Raw genomic sequence first — 17,161 nt, forward strand, 5'->3', positions numbered from 1 at the left:
TTTAATTTTTGCTACATTCATGCAACTTTGAAACTATTGCACATACAGGGAGGGGGAAAAAAGCGCACACCATCAGCCTGCAACTCTTAGCAGTAAGTTATCACAAGAAATGAGGTGAGCAAAAGACAAATCTTTGTAAAAGCTGGAACTTGCAGACCAAAGAGCCATCGAAGAACACCAGAGATAAAGTTTAACGGCCCACCAACAAAAAAAATGAAAGAGAAAAGAAGAGGATATGACAATTTCATGCGCTAGACACGTGCGTATGACTCTCTGCATCAAAAATAGCACGATTACGAAATGATTTCAAGAGATTCTTTTGGAAAAAAAAACCCTTGGATAACTATATAACATAAAGAACCATCACACGATTAAAAACAATAATGCCAACCAGCAAGAGTTCTAAGTTCTTCTTAGGGGCTCGTTTGGTTCGCGGAAAAAGAAAGAGGAAAAGTGTGGTCAACGGGAAAGTAATGAGATGTCTCTTGTTTGGTTGGAGTTTCCAAAAGAGAAAGATGAGAAAGTTGTATTCTCATGGAATATGATTCCACATTTCATGGAAAGTCTTTCCCATGAGAAACATGGGAAAGTTACTTTCCCATGAGGCAGGAATCACCTCATCTTTATTTTTTCCCCAAAAGGTCTCTTCAGCATTAAAGAGGGCATTAGAAACCTAATTTTTATTAAGGGTATAATAGAAATTACACATAACTTCTCAGAAAAGTGGATGATCAACCAAACATAAGCACTCTTTTTAAATCTGTCACTTTCCCATGGTTAACCAAATATGCCAAAAGTACTTTCCTAAGCATCCTCTTCCTAAGAATCTGCTTTCCAGGAATCATATTTCCAAGAGGAAAATGCTTCCCGCGAACCAAACGATCCTTTAACGTGTGTGGAGGGATCAAGAGGAGTAGAGACAGGTTGACAATCGGTATAATTAAATTTATTGAGAATCTTGTTAAATAATGACTTTGGAATAACTTAATACTATTTGCACTTCTAATTATTTTAATATTTAAAATTAAGTCAGCTGTCCCAAGTCTTTTCATATCAAACTTATGACTTAAGAATTGCTTTACTTCATCAACTATCTGAAGATCTGTCCTAAATATCAGTATATCATCTACATAGAGGTACAAGATTGCAAGTTTATTTTCAACTCTCTTATGGTATACCACATTTATCTGTACCATTTGATAGGAGGAAAATGGATCCTCCAACCCACAACTAAAAGGGCCGCCAAAGTTTCGGCCCAGTAAATGTCAACGACAACAGCTGAATCTTCACTTCGGCCCAGAATCAGCTCGACTTGGGACTTCGTCAAAAGCTCCACCAACTTTAGATATTTCGCCGACTCCCTCGACCAAGCTCGGGGTACCTCCAGACATTCACCGACCCGCCCCGACCAAGCTCGGGGCACCTACCCAGCAGTACGTCCCGACCCTCGAGCTCGGGGCGCTCTACTGAGCATATCTCGAACCTGGAAAGCCGAGCTACTCCCAGCACCCGCCAAGCCGAGCTCGTCAAACGCATGGCCGACTACTTAACGAGCTCGGCCTCGCCAACAACCACACCCATGTGCGGGCCTACGTCCACCTACGTGGTCGTACTTCACAATACTACCGTGTCACGTCTCCATAATCGGCTTCAGCAGTCAGATAGCACCTTGACTACTCCGGCCATTACCCTGCTATGACTGTCAAATCCTACCGTTCTCAAGACGGGCAGTACTACACACCACCAACCAGCCTAAGCTGCACGCCATTCGGCTCAGAGCCACGTCTCCTCATGATAAGGGCCGACAATGCCTCTGCCACCTAGGCCACTCCAATGAGACTATAAATAGCTCGATCAGGTAATTTCTAAGAACTTTTGGCTAGACCAAATTTACTCCACTTTAACTTGATCGTCAGAGGGCTCTCATCGAGAACACCGGTGAGGCTTTGTGCAGGTCCGCGGTCGTTGCACAGGAGGTGGCTCCCATCTTCTCCTTTCAACCACGGTGGCTCCTTCGACTCCACCGGCGTGGTCACTCTCGGGCCAAATTTGAACCACAACATTTCTAACGCTAGAGGAAGGGCCTGAGTTGTGACCACAAGGATAATGAGTCAGGGGGCCCAAAACGCGTCGAACAACCGAGAATCAGCGCTCGACTGCTCTCTCCAAAGTCCACCTCCTATATCGCACGTGTCGGCAGACCAAACTTCTCAAATCCAGCTAGAGCAATTTTATTTGCTCGCCCAGCAAGTCCAAACCCTAGCTGTGGTTATTCAAACCCTTCATCCGGCTAGAGTTCATCAACCACTGAACCGACAGGAAGGCGAGGAAGCAAGACGACAAATCCAAATGTTTTGGGATCAGGTCGTGGAACTCCGTCAGGAGTGTTATCGATCGAGGAGCAGGTCCCCTCGGAAGTCTGGAGATATCTCTCCCACCGAAGTTTTGAGGAGTATACCCCTCTTACGTCCTCTCGGGCTGAAATTCTCAAGGAAATTGGAGGGCTGCGGTTTCTCCAATTCTCCCGAAGATGCGACCATCCAAGTCATGGAAGCGTTTAGGCAAATACTGCCGCTTCCATAGGGATCATGGCCACAACACGGAGAATTGCTATCAGCTCCATGACAAAATCGAAGTCATCATCCGCCAAGGCCTTCTGAGCCGGTTCGTTGGCGGGTCGACCGGCAGAGCGGAGCTCAATGGCAGACTTCGGGGCCATCTGACGGATCCGACAACGGACGTCCCAGTGCGGGTATTATCAATACCCCGTCTATGAGTCTCACACGTTGATGCCTTCTTGGCTCCAAGGGGCCGAAAAGAGGCCACACTCACCGGCCCAAGGTGGTGACCCCAGATGTAAACTACTCCTCCAAGGAAGGACCTTAGCCTCCTTCAGGTCAGGGCTTTCTCTCTCAGACCGTAATCTAATGAAGTTGTCTTCCGAAATTTTCCCAAGGCGTCTCTGAAGTGTTCTAGGAAGCTCGGCGCACGTTTGATGTTTGGCAGCGCGAGTTATATGCCGATAACTTTATAAAGTTGCTCCTGGAGCTTGCCTCGGGGCGCCCTGCAGGACTTAGCAAGAGCCAAGGGTCTCGCACTGCAGGTTCTATTTATAAAGTCGCCCCTAGAGCTTGCCTCGGGGCGCCCTGTAGGACTTAGTGAGAGCCCAAGGGTTTGCAACTGCAGGTTCTATTTATAAGTCGCCTCTGGAGCTTGCCTCGGGGCGCCCGCAGGATTAGCGAGAGCCCAAGGATCTTGCGACTGCAGGTTCCATTATAAGTCATCCTTGAGCTCCGCTCGAGATGCCTTGCGGCGTCAACGGGGAGTCGAGAAAGAGCACCCCCGTCCGCAGGATTCTACAAGTACGCCCCTAATCTGAGTGGGGACGCATCTACAAAGTCATCCTTTGAGCTCGGCTCAGGATGCCATGCGGCGTCAACGGGGAGCCGAGGAAGAGCACTCCCGTCCACAGAATTCTACAAGCATGCCCCTAATCTGAGTGGGAGGCATCTACAAAGTAATCATTTGAGCTCGGCTCGGGATGCCCTGCGGCGTCAACGGGGAGCCGAGGAAGAGCACCCCATCCGCAGGATTCTACATGCCCCTGATTTGAGTGGGGGGCATCTACAAAGTAATCATTTGAGCTCGGCTCGGGATGTCCTGCGGCATCAACGGGGAGCCGAGGAAGAGCACCCTCGTCTGCAGGATTCTAAAAATAATAGCTAGATCAGTTCCAGATCGGTGGTGGAGCACTAGGCTCACTTAAGTACCAGCCTTTCTTAGGCACGTATGCCTTTTTGGTAAACTTTTCTTTAACACTATTAGTTAGTGGATATAATCACTAAAGATTACACGAATTTAATTTTTAGAAAAGCTTAAGTGTAAATTTAAATTGGTTATTGTGTATCAATCAATTTTCGAATTTTCAATTTGACTTTTCGAATTAGTAATAATTGATTACTAATTTAGTGCTAGCAAATCAATTATTATAATTGAGATCTAAAATGTCAATTCAATGAATTATATAATTTATTATCTTATTAGAATAATTGATTACTAATTTTGTGCTAGCAAATCAATTATTATAATTGAGATCTGAAATGTCAATATAATGAATTATATAATTTATTATATTATTAGAATAATTGATTACTAATTTTGTGCTAGCAAATCAATTATTGTAATTGAGATCTAAAATGTCAATTCAATGAATTATAAATTTATTACCTTATTAGAATAATTGATTATTAATTTTGTGCTAACAAATCAATTATTGTAATTGAGATCTAGTTTATCAATTCAATGAATTATATATTAGAATGATTATTACCTTATTAGAATAATTGATTGAGATCTAATAAGTCAATTCAATGAATTAATTATTATGTATTAACCAATTTCTGAATTTTTCATTTGAATAGAATCGGAAATTACTCCTTGGATTACTAAAACAAAATAAATAAACACTTCTTTGGATTGATAGCAATATATCATATAAATAAACAAATAAATCTAATAATTGCAATTAATAGAAAATTTTAAACAAAATAATATATATTTTATTCGAGATCAGAATAAATCTATTTTATCACAAAAGAAATCTATTCTAGCACAAAATAAATCTATTCATTTAATAAATTCAAATCATAAAATTGCAAATCCTACACATCTACTAATATTAAATTTAAAACAAAAGTTAGAGGAAATAGCCTAGTTGAAGGCAGATCGAAGCGCGTAGACGCTGTTCCAAATAAGTATTTACCCCCACGTATGGGTCTTCCAACAATCCTCCTCAGAGATATGACGACTCTAAACTTCTTCCTCGATACGTCTCGGAAGAAGCCAAATCGACCCCGATCGGACTTGCAGATCTAGCAAAGAACGAAATAAAAAGAATAAAATAAACTGAATAGAATTGTAAAAATAAAAATCAGAAGTGGTTAAGAGGAAGAACTTTTCTTCAGAATTTTTCTGATATTTTTTTCTAATTTTTCGTGTGTCGAAAGAGATGAAATCAAGGAGTATTTATAGGGGTGTTTTAGAGGGGCTTTTTGATTTTTTTGCGGATGCGCTCACTCCCGCGGTGATTTCGCGAACACGTTTCTCGAAATTCAAACGCACACGCAGCTGAGTCTCTGGCCGCATGTACATTTAAATTTTTCCAACATAGTTTACTTCCTAACTTTAAATTTACATAAGCATAGTTGGTTCCCGAGATTTTAGGACTAATTGCATAGTTTTGGCCAAAGAGAACTAAAAAAGATAAAGTTGCACTAATGAATTTGCCCGACCATCCTTTCGAATTATTAACTTTCTATGGAACGCGTGAATAACCTTTGGGTATCCGGACCAGAGTTTTTTGGTTCCTATCTACTGCTGATGAAGCGAGAATGAGTACCTCCTACCGCTTCGGGCTAAAAAAAAAAAAAAAGCAACCACGCCCACGTTATTTCCAACTAATCTCGCATATTAATTAGTTCTCCTAGGTTTTGTCCTCTAGCATTTGTTAGCTTTGATTCTCCTTCCTCTCTCTCTCTCTCTCTCTCTCTCTCTCTCTCTCTAAAACATTCTCGGCACATCCAAGGCTCTTAGATAGAGCATACTCTATCACAGAGAGGAAGAACCCACGTATCACCATCTCCCCGGAGGTGTCTCGGCGGCCAACAAGCGAAGAACTAGGTAGTGATCTTACCACAACAAAAAAATTGTGGTAAGCGTCAAATAATGATCGGAGAGCAGCATAAATGAGATTACAATTCTGATCCCATATAGTAAATCAGCACCTACATTAAAGTTTCTCGCATCCCCATCAACTATCATCTTAAAGCCAAATGGTCTTATAAGCTACCCAACCCAACTCATCATTAAACCCTGCCAAACTAATGTGACTACATTTTTATAAAAATCATAGCCAAGAATGACTTTTGTCTCTCAAATGGATGTTTAGAAATATTTTCTCCCAATTTGACTCATAGGAGATGGTATATGAACCTTTTCTATCTCCATCAGTCTAGCATTTAAATATTTTAAATTTAATTTTTTTGGTAATTCAGCTAAATTAAACCAATCAACAATAAATACATTCATGTAAATTAGAAATCAAAATATTCAAAAATTAAGCTGGAAGATTTGCTGTATGGTCTCTAATATAATCCCGGTGTGGTTGGCCATATAGGCAGTCATCCAGGAAGAGGAAGCCGCACTAATAGCTAGAATCTAAATCTTGAACTGCACAAGATTATTGTTGGTTCAGCTAGATAGGGATTTTGACTTAAAGGAGACACTGGGCTGCGTGACGTGGGAACGAGCAGGCCATATTTAAATTGGGTCGGGTTAAGAGAAGACCCACTCAAAAGAAGGTCAAGGATCCGGTTGGGTCAGCTTGCCTGTGACTTTAAGAAAAGCCCAACCCAATCCGAATCCAACTTGACTGGGTGATCCATGAGCAGCCCAACTGAATCGAAACTATGGGTCGGGAGCTGAGACAGATTGGGCGTCGGTTGACCCAAACCAAGTTGCAACCCAGCCTAGCAACTGCAGTTTAAAACGGAGCAAGACAAAATAATCAGATGCTGGGCTTCTAGGACGCAGCAATTGCTTGCAAAAATTTCTGCAGAAGTTGTGCCATGGTAAAACAGGCCTCACAGCAGAAAGTAACATGGATGTGTCATAGTAACAATTTGCACTGCATCAGCTATAGTGAGAGGATAAAATTAAAATGACATGATTTATGCAATTTTTTTTTTTTTTGGGTCCAGGCGTGTTTGTCTGATATTTGTGCAATATATAGGAGTTTGCCTGTATATAAAGAAAAAAAAAAAATTGCGCAATGCACCCAACATTATATCAATATTACATATAAAATTTATCCTGTTGATATTTACGATTCATCCTCAAGAAGTAAAAGCCAGCCCCATCTCGCAAAGACAACCTCTCGGCATCAGCACTTCGTGGTTGCTAGAAACCACGGCACATCATCTCCTTTCCATTCAGGGAAGCAGCATCAGAGGCAGAGATGCAGGATAAGACAACTTATTGTAACCATCTCATGCCGTCTAGGCAAGACGGCGAGTAACCTAGGAGAAATTATACCCTACATTGCATGCACCACATAGTCTGCCACAACCAATCGCAGCACTCGTTCCTATAGACCCTATTCATGAAGCGCTCATATCGGCACACCTCTGAAGAAACGAGAGGGCGGTTTTGCAGTGTAGGGCATAATTTCTTGGTGAGAGGGGTGAGCATAGGATAGTGCTCACACAAACAAAGATGATTCCTGAAAGTACTGCAGAACATTTTTTGAGCCCACTATATTTTGGATCACAAAACCTTGGATGATCATGAAAGAACGGTAGCTTGATCAGCTGCAATGGATGCAAGAACATTTAGCATCAATTTAAGGAGGGAAAAAGATATGCCAGAAATTTATATGAAAGGAACGGCATTTTACGATTTCTATTAATTTCAACATTTTTTTCATAAAATGTTAAACATCCAAACTATATAACTGATACATCAAACGAACAACATTTTTGATGCAGCAGTAGCCGCACAAACTGTACAGATCTAGCTTGCTTCATGGAAATCATGGGTTCCAATCGACAAAAGATTACATATAAGCAGTTGATGACGCCAACAAAAATATGGAGCTCTAGCAACCTGATTGAGTAATCGGTCTGGCTCCAAAACTAAACTCAAACAGCATAACCCACCCCAACCCCAACAAAAAAAGAAGGCATATACAGTTAGAGCTCTGCTTCCTTCCCCATGAGACGAAAAGAAAAAAAAAGAAATATGTGTAAAAAAGATCAAGAAATAAATATGCTACCGTCTTTGGAAGGTGTCTGTCGATGGTAGCAATCTAGTAATAAAAGGTACAAGAGCAGCAAGCAGTGCCCTTTGGGCACTCCTCATGTGGCAGATGTCCACACCCTGATACTGCAACAAGCCTCTGCAAGATATTATGGCAACATGACAAGAATTAATAGAAACATCTGGAAAAAAAATTGCTATGCTAAACAGTTTTCCTTAGCCCCAACCATCTTCTATAGCAGAATTACTCGCTACTGCAGGAGATAGGGATGTATAGAAGAAGGCAATATTATTCTTATACCTAGTTTAGTAGCAGTGCAATGCCTGAAGGGGATCTCGGTTTTAGTGCTTGTAAGGTCTTAAATCAAAGCCAGCAAACAAGATAACAGGAAATGGGCATGGATTGAGAGGGGAATCAGGGAATCAAAGAAAAAAGAGATTTACGTATTTTCAAAGTAGAATAGAGAATTATGAAGGTGTGCTGAGGAAGAAGAACAAATCCATAATCAAGCAAAACTTGTATAAGATGCGCTAACAAACAAATAATAGCTACTAACAAACAAGATATGCAAGCAGAATACTATAAATTTTTGAATGGAAGGGTAGTCCAAAACTTCCATCATTAACTTTATTTGATACCATTCCCTTCAAATGAATAAATGTACAAAGATGCATAGCAGTTTCAGTATAACCACACAGTATATTATATAGTAGACAAGAACATAATGTTATTCTCCCCGAAGTATGAAGAAGTGCTCGAATTAAAGCAAAACTGAAGCTGTGAAACTTACCGAATTTACAAGCCGTGAAGCCATGCTTGAGCTGATTAAGAGAAACAAGTGCGTCCTCAGCACCTGCTACTACCAATACTGGAAACTCTTCTACAGATTTCAGCAACGTCGCTGCATTTTGTGGGGAGAGAACTGTTGCAAATGACAGCCGTCCTATCTCATGTAGTGCTTCATCCCAACCTTCCACAAATAATGGGGCCTGTATAAAGGGATATCAGTTTTGAACTAAAACATAGCATGCTTCATAGTTTTTGCATAAGCAGGCACTGCACAACAGCTTTAAAACTAAGATTTTTTTTTTTCCAAAAATTGACTCTGTATATATGCCTCCCAAAACAAAAAATGCATTTTTTACCCTTCCCACTTATGTTTACACTTACATCCTAGTTCTAAGTTGTTTGTTTAGATTCTAAAATAGATTTTGGGCAGTTAGTTCCAATTTGCACTATGATATGCTAGCATAGACTTCACTTCATGGACTATAGAGCATTAGGATATCTAGTTGATCCCTTCCCTATCTTGCCCTTCAAATCGAAACAAAACAAAAACCAACGAATCTACTCATAAAAATGACCACTCTTAACTCCCCACTCAGAAACAAAGTTGCATTGCTTTATGTTAACTCACGACTTAGTATGTTCAAGCAATCACAAAATTTAATCAAAGCATATACAATTCTCTGCTAAGAAAAGGTTTGAGTTTAGAAACAGGAGATTAGATCAAGATTTTACAATTCTGGTGGGATGGTGTGCGTCCCAGTCGTCCTGTCCCGTTTCTGTGAGAAAAAGAGATCGGGATGTGGTCGGAACTCCAAAACCAATTCCACACAGGAAGAGAAGAAAAAAGAGGGAAAAAAACAACGGAAGGAAAAATGATGAAAAGAAAAAAGTGAATGGAAAGAATAACAAGAAAATGAAAGAAAAAAAGCAGAGAGAAGAAAAGGAAAGGAAGGAAGAAGGAAGAAGGAAAGAGAAAGAAGAAGAAAAGGAAAAAATAAATAAATAAAATAAGGGATAAGAAAAAAGAAAAAAGAAAGGAAAAGAAGTGAAGGTAGAAGAAAAAGAAAGAAAAGAAGAAAGAAAGAAAGAAAGGAAGGAAGGAAGAGGGAAGAGAGACGGAGGATATCCACCAGGATGCATGACCGGAACCACTGTTAGAACAGGACGAGATAGCGGACGTCCCATTCCATGGAGAAATTGGGACATCCTTCATCCCACAGGATATAAAACCTTGGATTAGACTACCAAAATAGCAACTTTTTTACTTATTTGACTAAAGGCTCTAAATGCCAAAAATCCGTCATAAGATCTTAGACAGTCATAGAAAACCAAACTTGAGAGACAAGATTAAAAGGTAAAAACCTTGTCATATGTTGGCAGCTGTGCTAGTAACTAACTACTTCATACACAGATTATGTTGTGTTATAGCAAATAATAACATGCTACATGCAAGTTGGTGCTTCCGATTATGGGAGACTTAGAATTGGCACCGCTCCTAAATAAACAGTTTATTAAGAACAATAGGCATATTATTTAAAGAAACTATGTTTCATGAGGACGTAACATTTGTATATGTATATAGAAGCTGACATAATCAAAAAATGCTCGGAATACATTATTGTCAGTTATGTTTCATAACATCAAGAGAGGCTCAAGCTAAAATTTAGAGATATCAGAAGGATCCACACCACACACACACACACACACACACACACACATAGAGAGAGAGAGAGAGAGAGAGAGATGCTACTTCACCATATTCCACATTTTAAATGAAATGTTACATGCTTGATAGGCATAATCTGCAATTCAATGAATTTTCTGCTCCAAATCAAAGTGATCAAGAGATTCATTAAGTTTTTTTTTTGCAAAAGCATTGTGCCAGAAGTTAACACCAACACGAGACAACATCGCCAAAGAAATCCATAAAACCACTGAGTATTTCTTTTCCTACAAGTATTTCCATTTTCGAAAGGACAATATACAAGGAGAAAGAAGGGAAATTTATACTCCAAGGAGTTTATGAGTCAAAAAAAATCAAGCACTGAACCAACATGTTCGGATAAAAGAGTGCAAATAATAGGCTTTTAGTTAGGACAGGTTATGCTTATGAAAATAAAGATGAAAACAGAGTAGGTATCAAATAATCAATTATACCTTGTACAGGCTTAAAACTTCTGTTGTTTAGCTTGGTAGCATCAATACCATGCACGGCGGTTAATGACTTGAGTAATTTCAGTACGCAGCAAAGGACGGACCATGTGCTTCTTCCCCAGTGAAGTATGCAAGAGAATTCGGGCAAAGGCAGGAACAACTTCTCTTGATAAGCTGGCACTAACAAGTACGACTCCCTTGACTTCAATCTAAAAGATGCAAGCATTGAAGTTCAGAAAACAAGCTAGCGGACCAGAAAAATTTTAAGAGATACCAAGCATCGCTTAGTAATTACTCTGCAAAGGAGAAGTTTTTTTCAAAATAATGCTAATGTTCACCTAGCATTATATGCCTACAAATTCCATTCACATGATTTCTACATGTACGTCTCAGTGCAGACATAAATTAGCAAAAGGGTTGGGCGTCTCAGTGCACGAGGCTCCCGCAATTGTGGGGGGTCTAGGGAGGGTCAGATGTATAAAGCTTTACACCCGCATATGGAAGGGTTGTTTCCATGAAAGGGGTTAGATCACAATAATATCAAGATATACCATCAAAGGCATAATCCTGTAACTCACATTGGCAGATTGACCAGAGGCATGTGCTTTTTCTGCAGCTTTCAAAGCAAGAAGGCCTCCATCATCATGTCCGACCAAAATCACAGATGAAAAGCCCAGCTCCAAGCAGAAGGAAATAAGAAGGTCAACCTACACATTGTTATGACAAAGGATCAACTTCTTCAAAATCCATAACATGAGTAAAAACAAAGACCATATGTCAAAAACTATTGGAAAGAATGCCTTGAATAACTGTCAAATGATGCAAAACCTACAGTTGTGCACATATGACACATGGCCATCAACTATTCTGGATTTCATGATATCTCGTTCCAAGCCACTTTCCAAAAGTTAATCCGAAGACTTAAAGAACTAATTACAATTACTTCACATGTATAATTAAGAAAATTTATACATTACAAATGGAATACTAAGAAGATATGGAAAGAAAAACATATAAATAGCACATCTGGTAGGTAAACTAAGAAAATATGGTGAAGAAAAGACATATCCAAGTTACACAGAAAATATCTCCACGAAAGAGATCTGCTAAAGCTTCCATCCTGTACTCCAACTGAGAATACCAACAACATAGATAAACAAAATAAACAAATATAAGTTTCTGGCAACAATTGATAACCTCTGACTTGTAAACCAAGTCGACCATTCTGAGGGAACAAGGCAGAGTCATTTGAAGAAGTAACCTAAATTCATCGAAGGATGATGTAAATCAGAAGGAGACAGTATAACAGTACCAAGAGAGAATGGATAGGACAAAAAATAAACAGAAATTGATTTTCTACTCTCATAAAAGGCATGAAATAAAAATATACAATAAGGTTTTAATGTCTTAGAAATAATAAGTAAACAACTTCTCCTAAGGAAGCACTGAGCAACTGGAAAAGAGAGCCAGTAACATGTGCTAAAGATTCTATACATGTATGTATTTAGCTTTGCAAAAGACTTGAACGAACAGCAACATATGGAACTGGACATAAAGCGTAGAAGAATCACCTGGGATTCTAGCATGTATGGGTTTGGTAATCGCTTGTCTTCCCAATCCTTCCTGCGTGGGCGAGACGTTAATCCCCACCCAGGCCGATCAAAAGCCACAACTGTGCAGCCAATCTGCTGAGCCAACACACCCATCACATGCCTCCACGAGAACACACCTCCTCCAAACCCATGGACCAAGATCACAGCAAACTTCCCCCTATCCTCTACCCCGGTTCCCAGACTAACAGAACTAGATGAATATCCATCACTTTTGCCATCATCAAGGCTCAGAACAGGAATATCATCAGAGTGGAATGGAGGCGGAGTTGCAGATTCTGCTAATAGTGGTGCATACAGAGACGAATTTTGGAATTGGTTACTAAAGCTTCTGTTGAGACGATGGTGGCTTTTAGATGGAATTGTCAAAGGCCTTTCAAGTTTAAGCCCTGCCGAGGAAAGGCTTGGTGGGCTCACATCAGGACTAGATTCATGGAAGGGTGAGGAGGTTAAAGAATAAGAGCTTGGTGAGTCAAACAGACTGAGCTTATAATGAACTGTAAGCCCATGACAGGCAATGAACAAGCTATCAATGTCTGCAAGAAAACTGATCGGAAGGTCGCGCCCATCACGAACTATTGCTTTTCTTTTCATTTCACTGTCACTCTTTGAATTTCTTCCACAAGGTGTGGGAGATCGAGGGATCTTATGGTAACCAGAAAACATATTCTTGCATGTGAGGACCTGATATATAGAATAAGAGGAATTTAGCTGTAATAAGATATGGATGATATTAACAGCATTCTATGCTCGACAAGACTAACACTTCAGAAGTCAAAAAGAAATGCAGAAAACAAATTCTTTTCTCAAAAGCAGTATTTTGATGACTTCATGATACTGAAAAAAAAAACAGAAACTTGAAGTGCTGCTCTGTTTATATATTATATACTTGCAGTTAAAAAAGAAAATTTGTATATCTATATAAGTAAGTTTACAAAGGATAATAGTATATAAAATAAATTCTGAAGTACAGATATAGGGGAAATATAGCACATAGAAGCATTTGAATCAAGAAAATAACAATTAGAAAAATGTACATGAAATGAACATACTGATTCTGTATCTACACGGTGAAACAAGAGCTTCCGCCGTGCTCTGCAGCTTGTCCTGTAAGCAACTACAACATGACCAAGTGCAAAGACCAATGAAGAAAGGAAAAGAACAGGCATCCCCCATGATTTTCTTAAATGCAGTCTCTCTCTCGCCAATGATGGTGAATGTTCAGGTTCTAACTCAGAGATAGGAGTGTAAACACAAGCCTTAACCGACAGGATGAGCACCGAAGCTAGGGAACAGAGTGTTACTATTCCAAGATATGGACCATGGGAAAGCTCAGGACCATCGCACAAAGAATAAACACCTGCAAGATGAAGATATGATCGTGCATGGGATATAAGTACTTGGAAAAACCAAATGTATTGTCAAGGGATTTGAATCTGATCTTAAGTAGAATTTTTTTCTCTCATTATAATTAATCATTAATATAAAAGAAGAAGCAGAGATGGTTTACAGGTGAAAGAATATTCATTTTCTTTTTTTCTGTTCATGAATAAAAAAATATGCTTTGAAATATGTTTCCACTTTGTAAAGTTCTAAAGAAATTTGGCAAATATCATACTGCCAAAATCTTTAGAATTGTCATTAAGAAAAAAGGTATTTTTTTTAGTAATAAGTCTTAATCCACCACCATTTGTGTCGTTTAGATTAATTCATTTCATGAAAACACTTCATGTACCCAAAATAAATTTTATATATACACACACACACACATATAGTGTGAAGATTGCCAACTTAAATAAAAGAATAGCTAATGATTCATTGAAAAGGGATTTTTTCCCAAAAAGAGTCATAACGTGTTCCTTATTGAAAGAATTAAGCAAATAACAGAAGAGAGAAAGCAAGAGGAACAGAAAGAAAACAAAGCTTCATTGAATATTATGTTAAACAAGGTCTATGTGGGAGGAAAAAAAAAGAAAAAGGAAAGTCTTTCTAAGTTTTCAAACCTACAGATAGGTTTTGTGAGTAAAAAGTCCCAAAATTATTTAATACACGTTAAAAGAAATTAGGGTCTCGATTTTACACCGCATCTCGATTCACCAATTAGAGAAGCTGTGAATATTTTCAACTTAATCCTATCTACAATTCAATTCGATGGGGGAAAAAAAATAAAAGCCGTCTTCCAACAGAAGTTTAACCCTTTTCCGGGAGAAAAAAAAGGGAAAACTATGAAAATTGAGGAAAAAAGTTTAAAATAGCTTTAAAAAGACCAGAGAAAAAGCAAAGCTCATGAAGAGAAAAGAAGAGGAGGAAAGAAAGACGAGAAAAAAAAAAGGAAAATAAAGAAAACTTCTTTTTCTGCTCAAAGCTAAAAAAATTGTTAAACTGGTAATCATTTCCAACAAAAGGCAAAGATGATTTCCCTTCCAATTCTGAAAACTAAAAGCCATCTTCTGTTCATGAAAACCAAGCACCAATTCTCATTCGAGAGAAGATTAATCATACCAATCATGTTGGAAAACGAACCCAAAAAAGTAAGATCGCGAAGTAATATCAAAAATTCCAATACGTTCTCGGCCAGGCTACTATTTCTGATTGCGCGACATATCATCGAGGAATCAGCCAAGAAAAAAAAGATCGGAAAGCAACCAACGGAGTGAGGAAGAGCAAAGCTATACATGTGATTATAAGAGATCGGATGATGGAAACGAGAGGTATATCCATGAGCGAGCTCTTGAAGCCGTATCTCTCCATGTGGTCCTTGACGCCGTAGCACCTTGCGCACGCGAACCTCGACGCCAGCGCCAGCGACACCGTCACGTCCCCGACGGCCACGAGCACCGGCGCCGACGAAACGAGCAGCGACGCCACCATCGTCAGCATGAAGAAGGCCGTCCTAAGGCCCCTCCGGACCCTCTCGAGATTCCCCTTTCCCCCGGTGGCCATGGCCGCAGCTCCCGTCGGAACGCCGCCAGAAACCAGACCCCCTCTCCCGGACTCCAATCGATCACTCCCTCGTCGTAGAGCTCGCGAGAATCAGCAGCGGCGGTGTGGGAGAGTACAGCGGGAGAGGAGAGGCCGAATCTGGCGAAACCCTAGACGGCGATGAGAAGAGATCGGGGGTTCCGGCTTTCGGTGGCGATTCGGCCATTTCCTAACGGGCTCTAGGCCGGTGGCGGATCGATCGGAAACGCCATGCGCCAGGGTTCCGAGAGAGGGGACGGAAGAAAGAGTCCAATAGGAATCAGCGGAGAGGAAAAAAAACGGAAAATAAAAATACGAAGTACAGAACCTCCCGGCTTCAGTTAGAGAGAGGGGTGGCGATGGTTTTTATTGCATTAAAGTCCCTAATCGTTATATTATTCTGCAATAATTTGAAATCTTCGTGTTCTCATTTGTGCCGACTATCAAAATCGAATTTAACGACGATCGTTGATGGGTTGATGGAATTTAATCAGCTCTTTGTTAAGTTAATGTCAGTTACGCGCCAGCTGTTAATGCTAAGGGCGATGAATCCCAAACGGTCGGTCCAGGAATAAGGATGAGAAACCAACCGTTGGATCGAAATCTGAGTCTTCCTATGACGTCTGCCTTCAGTCTCGCTGCGGGAAAAAAGAAAAAAGATTCATCCCACATAAAGTGGGCCCCGCGGTGGTAGAGCGAGAAATTTGAAAGTGGAGCCGGTCTTATGGGGCCCACTTCTTGGTCATATTTTTTTTTTCGGGGTACATACGCTGCTTGGTCATATGACAACGTGAAATGATCTGACGGTGGGGCCACCAAGGAGAAGGAAAGTATATAGCCATCGCGACGACCAGCGCGACGCAGAGGCATCACAACTTACTCATTTTGTGGATGCGAATGGACGCGTAGCTGGCCCCCAGTTGTAGAAGAGCGGCGCGACCTCGGGAAGGGCAGCGTCGTCATTGCATGCAAGCTTCAGGGGCAGAATTATAATCAGAGCGCTGCTTCCGAGAACGTGACCGTTGGTTGGTGGGGCGGATCGTGGTCGGACCGAAAACCGAAGTTGGGGAAGCGAGGACCTGACCGCGGGGGGCCCACATGGCCCTTCTGGCGTTATGCCACGTGGCGAGCGACGAGGGGGCGAGCGCACCTGAACGAGATCGACAGGGGGAGGTAACGGTCAGATGATGGAGCAAAGCGGACAGTGCCGGCTTCTAACTAACGCGGCCGATATATTTCGGTGATTCGGTGCATCGCCCACGTACACGTACCGGAGAAAATTAGACCGCTCACGGCATTTAGACTTAAGAGGTAGGAACAGGAGCGGCAGAGGGAGGGACCGTCGCGGTGAGATAAGCAAAAGCTGGGACTGAGAGATTGGTACAGTGACCGGCGGCTCTTCCTCACGAGCCTCATGTGTGTCGTTTACCTGCCACTATCCCGTTGGGAACTGAGACCTAAATTCATCAAATAGTTTATCCTTACAGACGCTATCTTTCACGGGAAGAGCAGATTTTGCCTGTCCAGTATGTGAAATCTTTCTTCTTTCTTTTGGAAATAAGCTATTTAGATTTTATGGAGACAATCGATGACCGCAAAGATCCGCTTAAGTGAAGCATCTAGTCATGCCACTTGAGTCTTGATCAAAAGCGGGACCAATTCCAACATGTTTTGTCCGTCACTTACCGCATGAAGAGAACAAGGAATGTGGAGTAGATTTTTCAGGGTGACAAGAACAATGATCAATTTATTAAACTCACAACGCAGTTATAGAATATTTTGTTTTTTTCTTTTGCTAGGAGATTGGGAAGAATACTTGCAAAAGGCTTTG

General features: G+C 40.7%; 1 protein-coding gene across 2 annotated transcripts; it reads right to left on the reverse strand.

Moving 5' to 3' along the window:
- Nucleotides 1-6,835: 6,835 nt before the first annotated feature.
- On the reverse strand, nucleotides 6,836-15,682 carry LOC103720765. 2 transcript variants are annotated; one of them, XM_008810637.4, is made up of 8 exons: nucleotides 15,045-15,682; nucleotides 13,422-13,729; nucleotides 12,331-13,053; nucleotides 11,338-11,466; nucleotides 10,763-10,968; nucleotides 8,607-8,805; nucleotides 7,832-7,954; nucleotides 6,836-7,367 (listed from the first exon to the last, which is right to left on the reverse strand). In XM_008810637.4, the coding sequence occupies exons 1-5, from the start codon at nucleotides 15,310-15,312 to the stop codon at nucleotides 10,804-10,806; spliced, it is 1,593 nt and encodes a 530-aa protein (XP_008808859.2). In that variant the 5' UTR covers nucleotides 15,313-15,682; the 3' UTR covers nucleotides 6,836-7,367; nucleotides 7,832-7,954; nucleotides 8,607-8,805; nucleotides 10,763-10,803. The 2 variants fall into 2 exon arrangements, with proteins under 2 accessions (XP_008808859.2, XP_038974898.1); XM_039118970.1 differs by lacking the exon at nucleotides 6,836-7,367 and having other exon boundaries at nucleotides 7,432-7,954.
- Between the last annotated feature and the right edge of the window lie 1,479 nt (nucleotides 15,683-17,161).

The sequence above is a fragment of the Phoenix dactylifera genome, unplaced genomic scaffold (assembly GCF_009389715.1).
Source record: "Phoenix dactylifera cultivar Barhee BC4 unplaced genomic scaffold, palm_55x_up_171113_PBpolish2nd_filt_p 000454F, whole genome shotgun sequence".
Taxonomy (NCBI): domain Eukaryota; kingdom Viridiplantae; phylum Streptophyta; class Magnoliopsida; order Arecales; family Arecaceae; genus Phoenix; species Phoenix dactylifera.

What these genes read in the sequence shown, in the direction of transcription:
- LOC103720765 (XM_008810637.4), bottom strand. Translation starts at nt 15,312, where the DNA reads ATGGCCACCGGGGGAAAGGGGAATCTCGAGAGGGTCCGGAGGGGCCTT. An exon ending in CCGATCTCTTATAATCACAT is followed by an intron (nt 13,730 to 15,044) that starts GTATAGCTTTGC and finishes TTCATCTTGCAG; the next exon opens with GTGTTTATTCTTTGTGCGAT. An exon ending in CCTCTGGTCAATCTGCCAAT is followed by an intron (nt 10,969 to 11,337) that starts GTGAGTTACAGG and finishes TGCATCTTTTAG; the next exon opens with ATTGAAGTCAAGGGAGTCGT.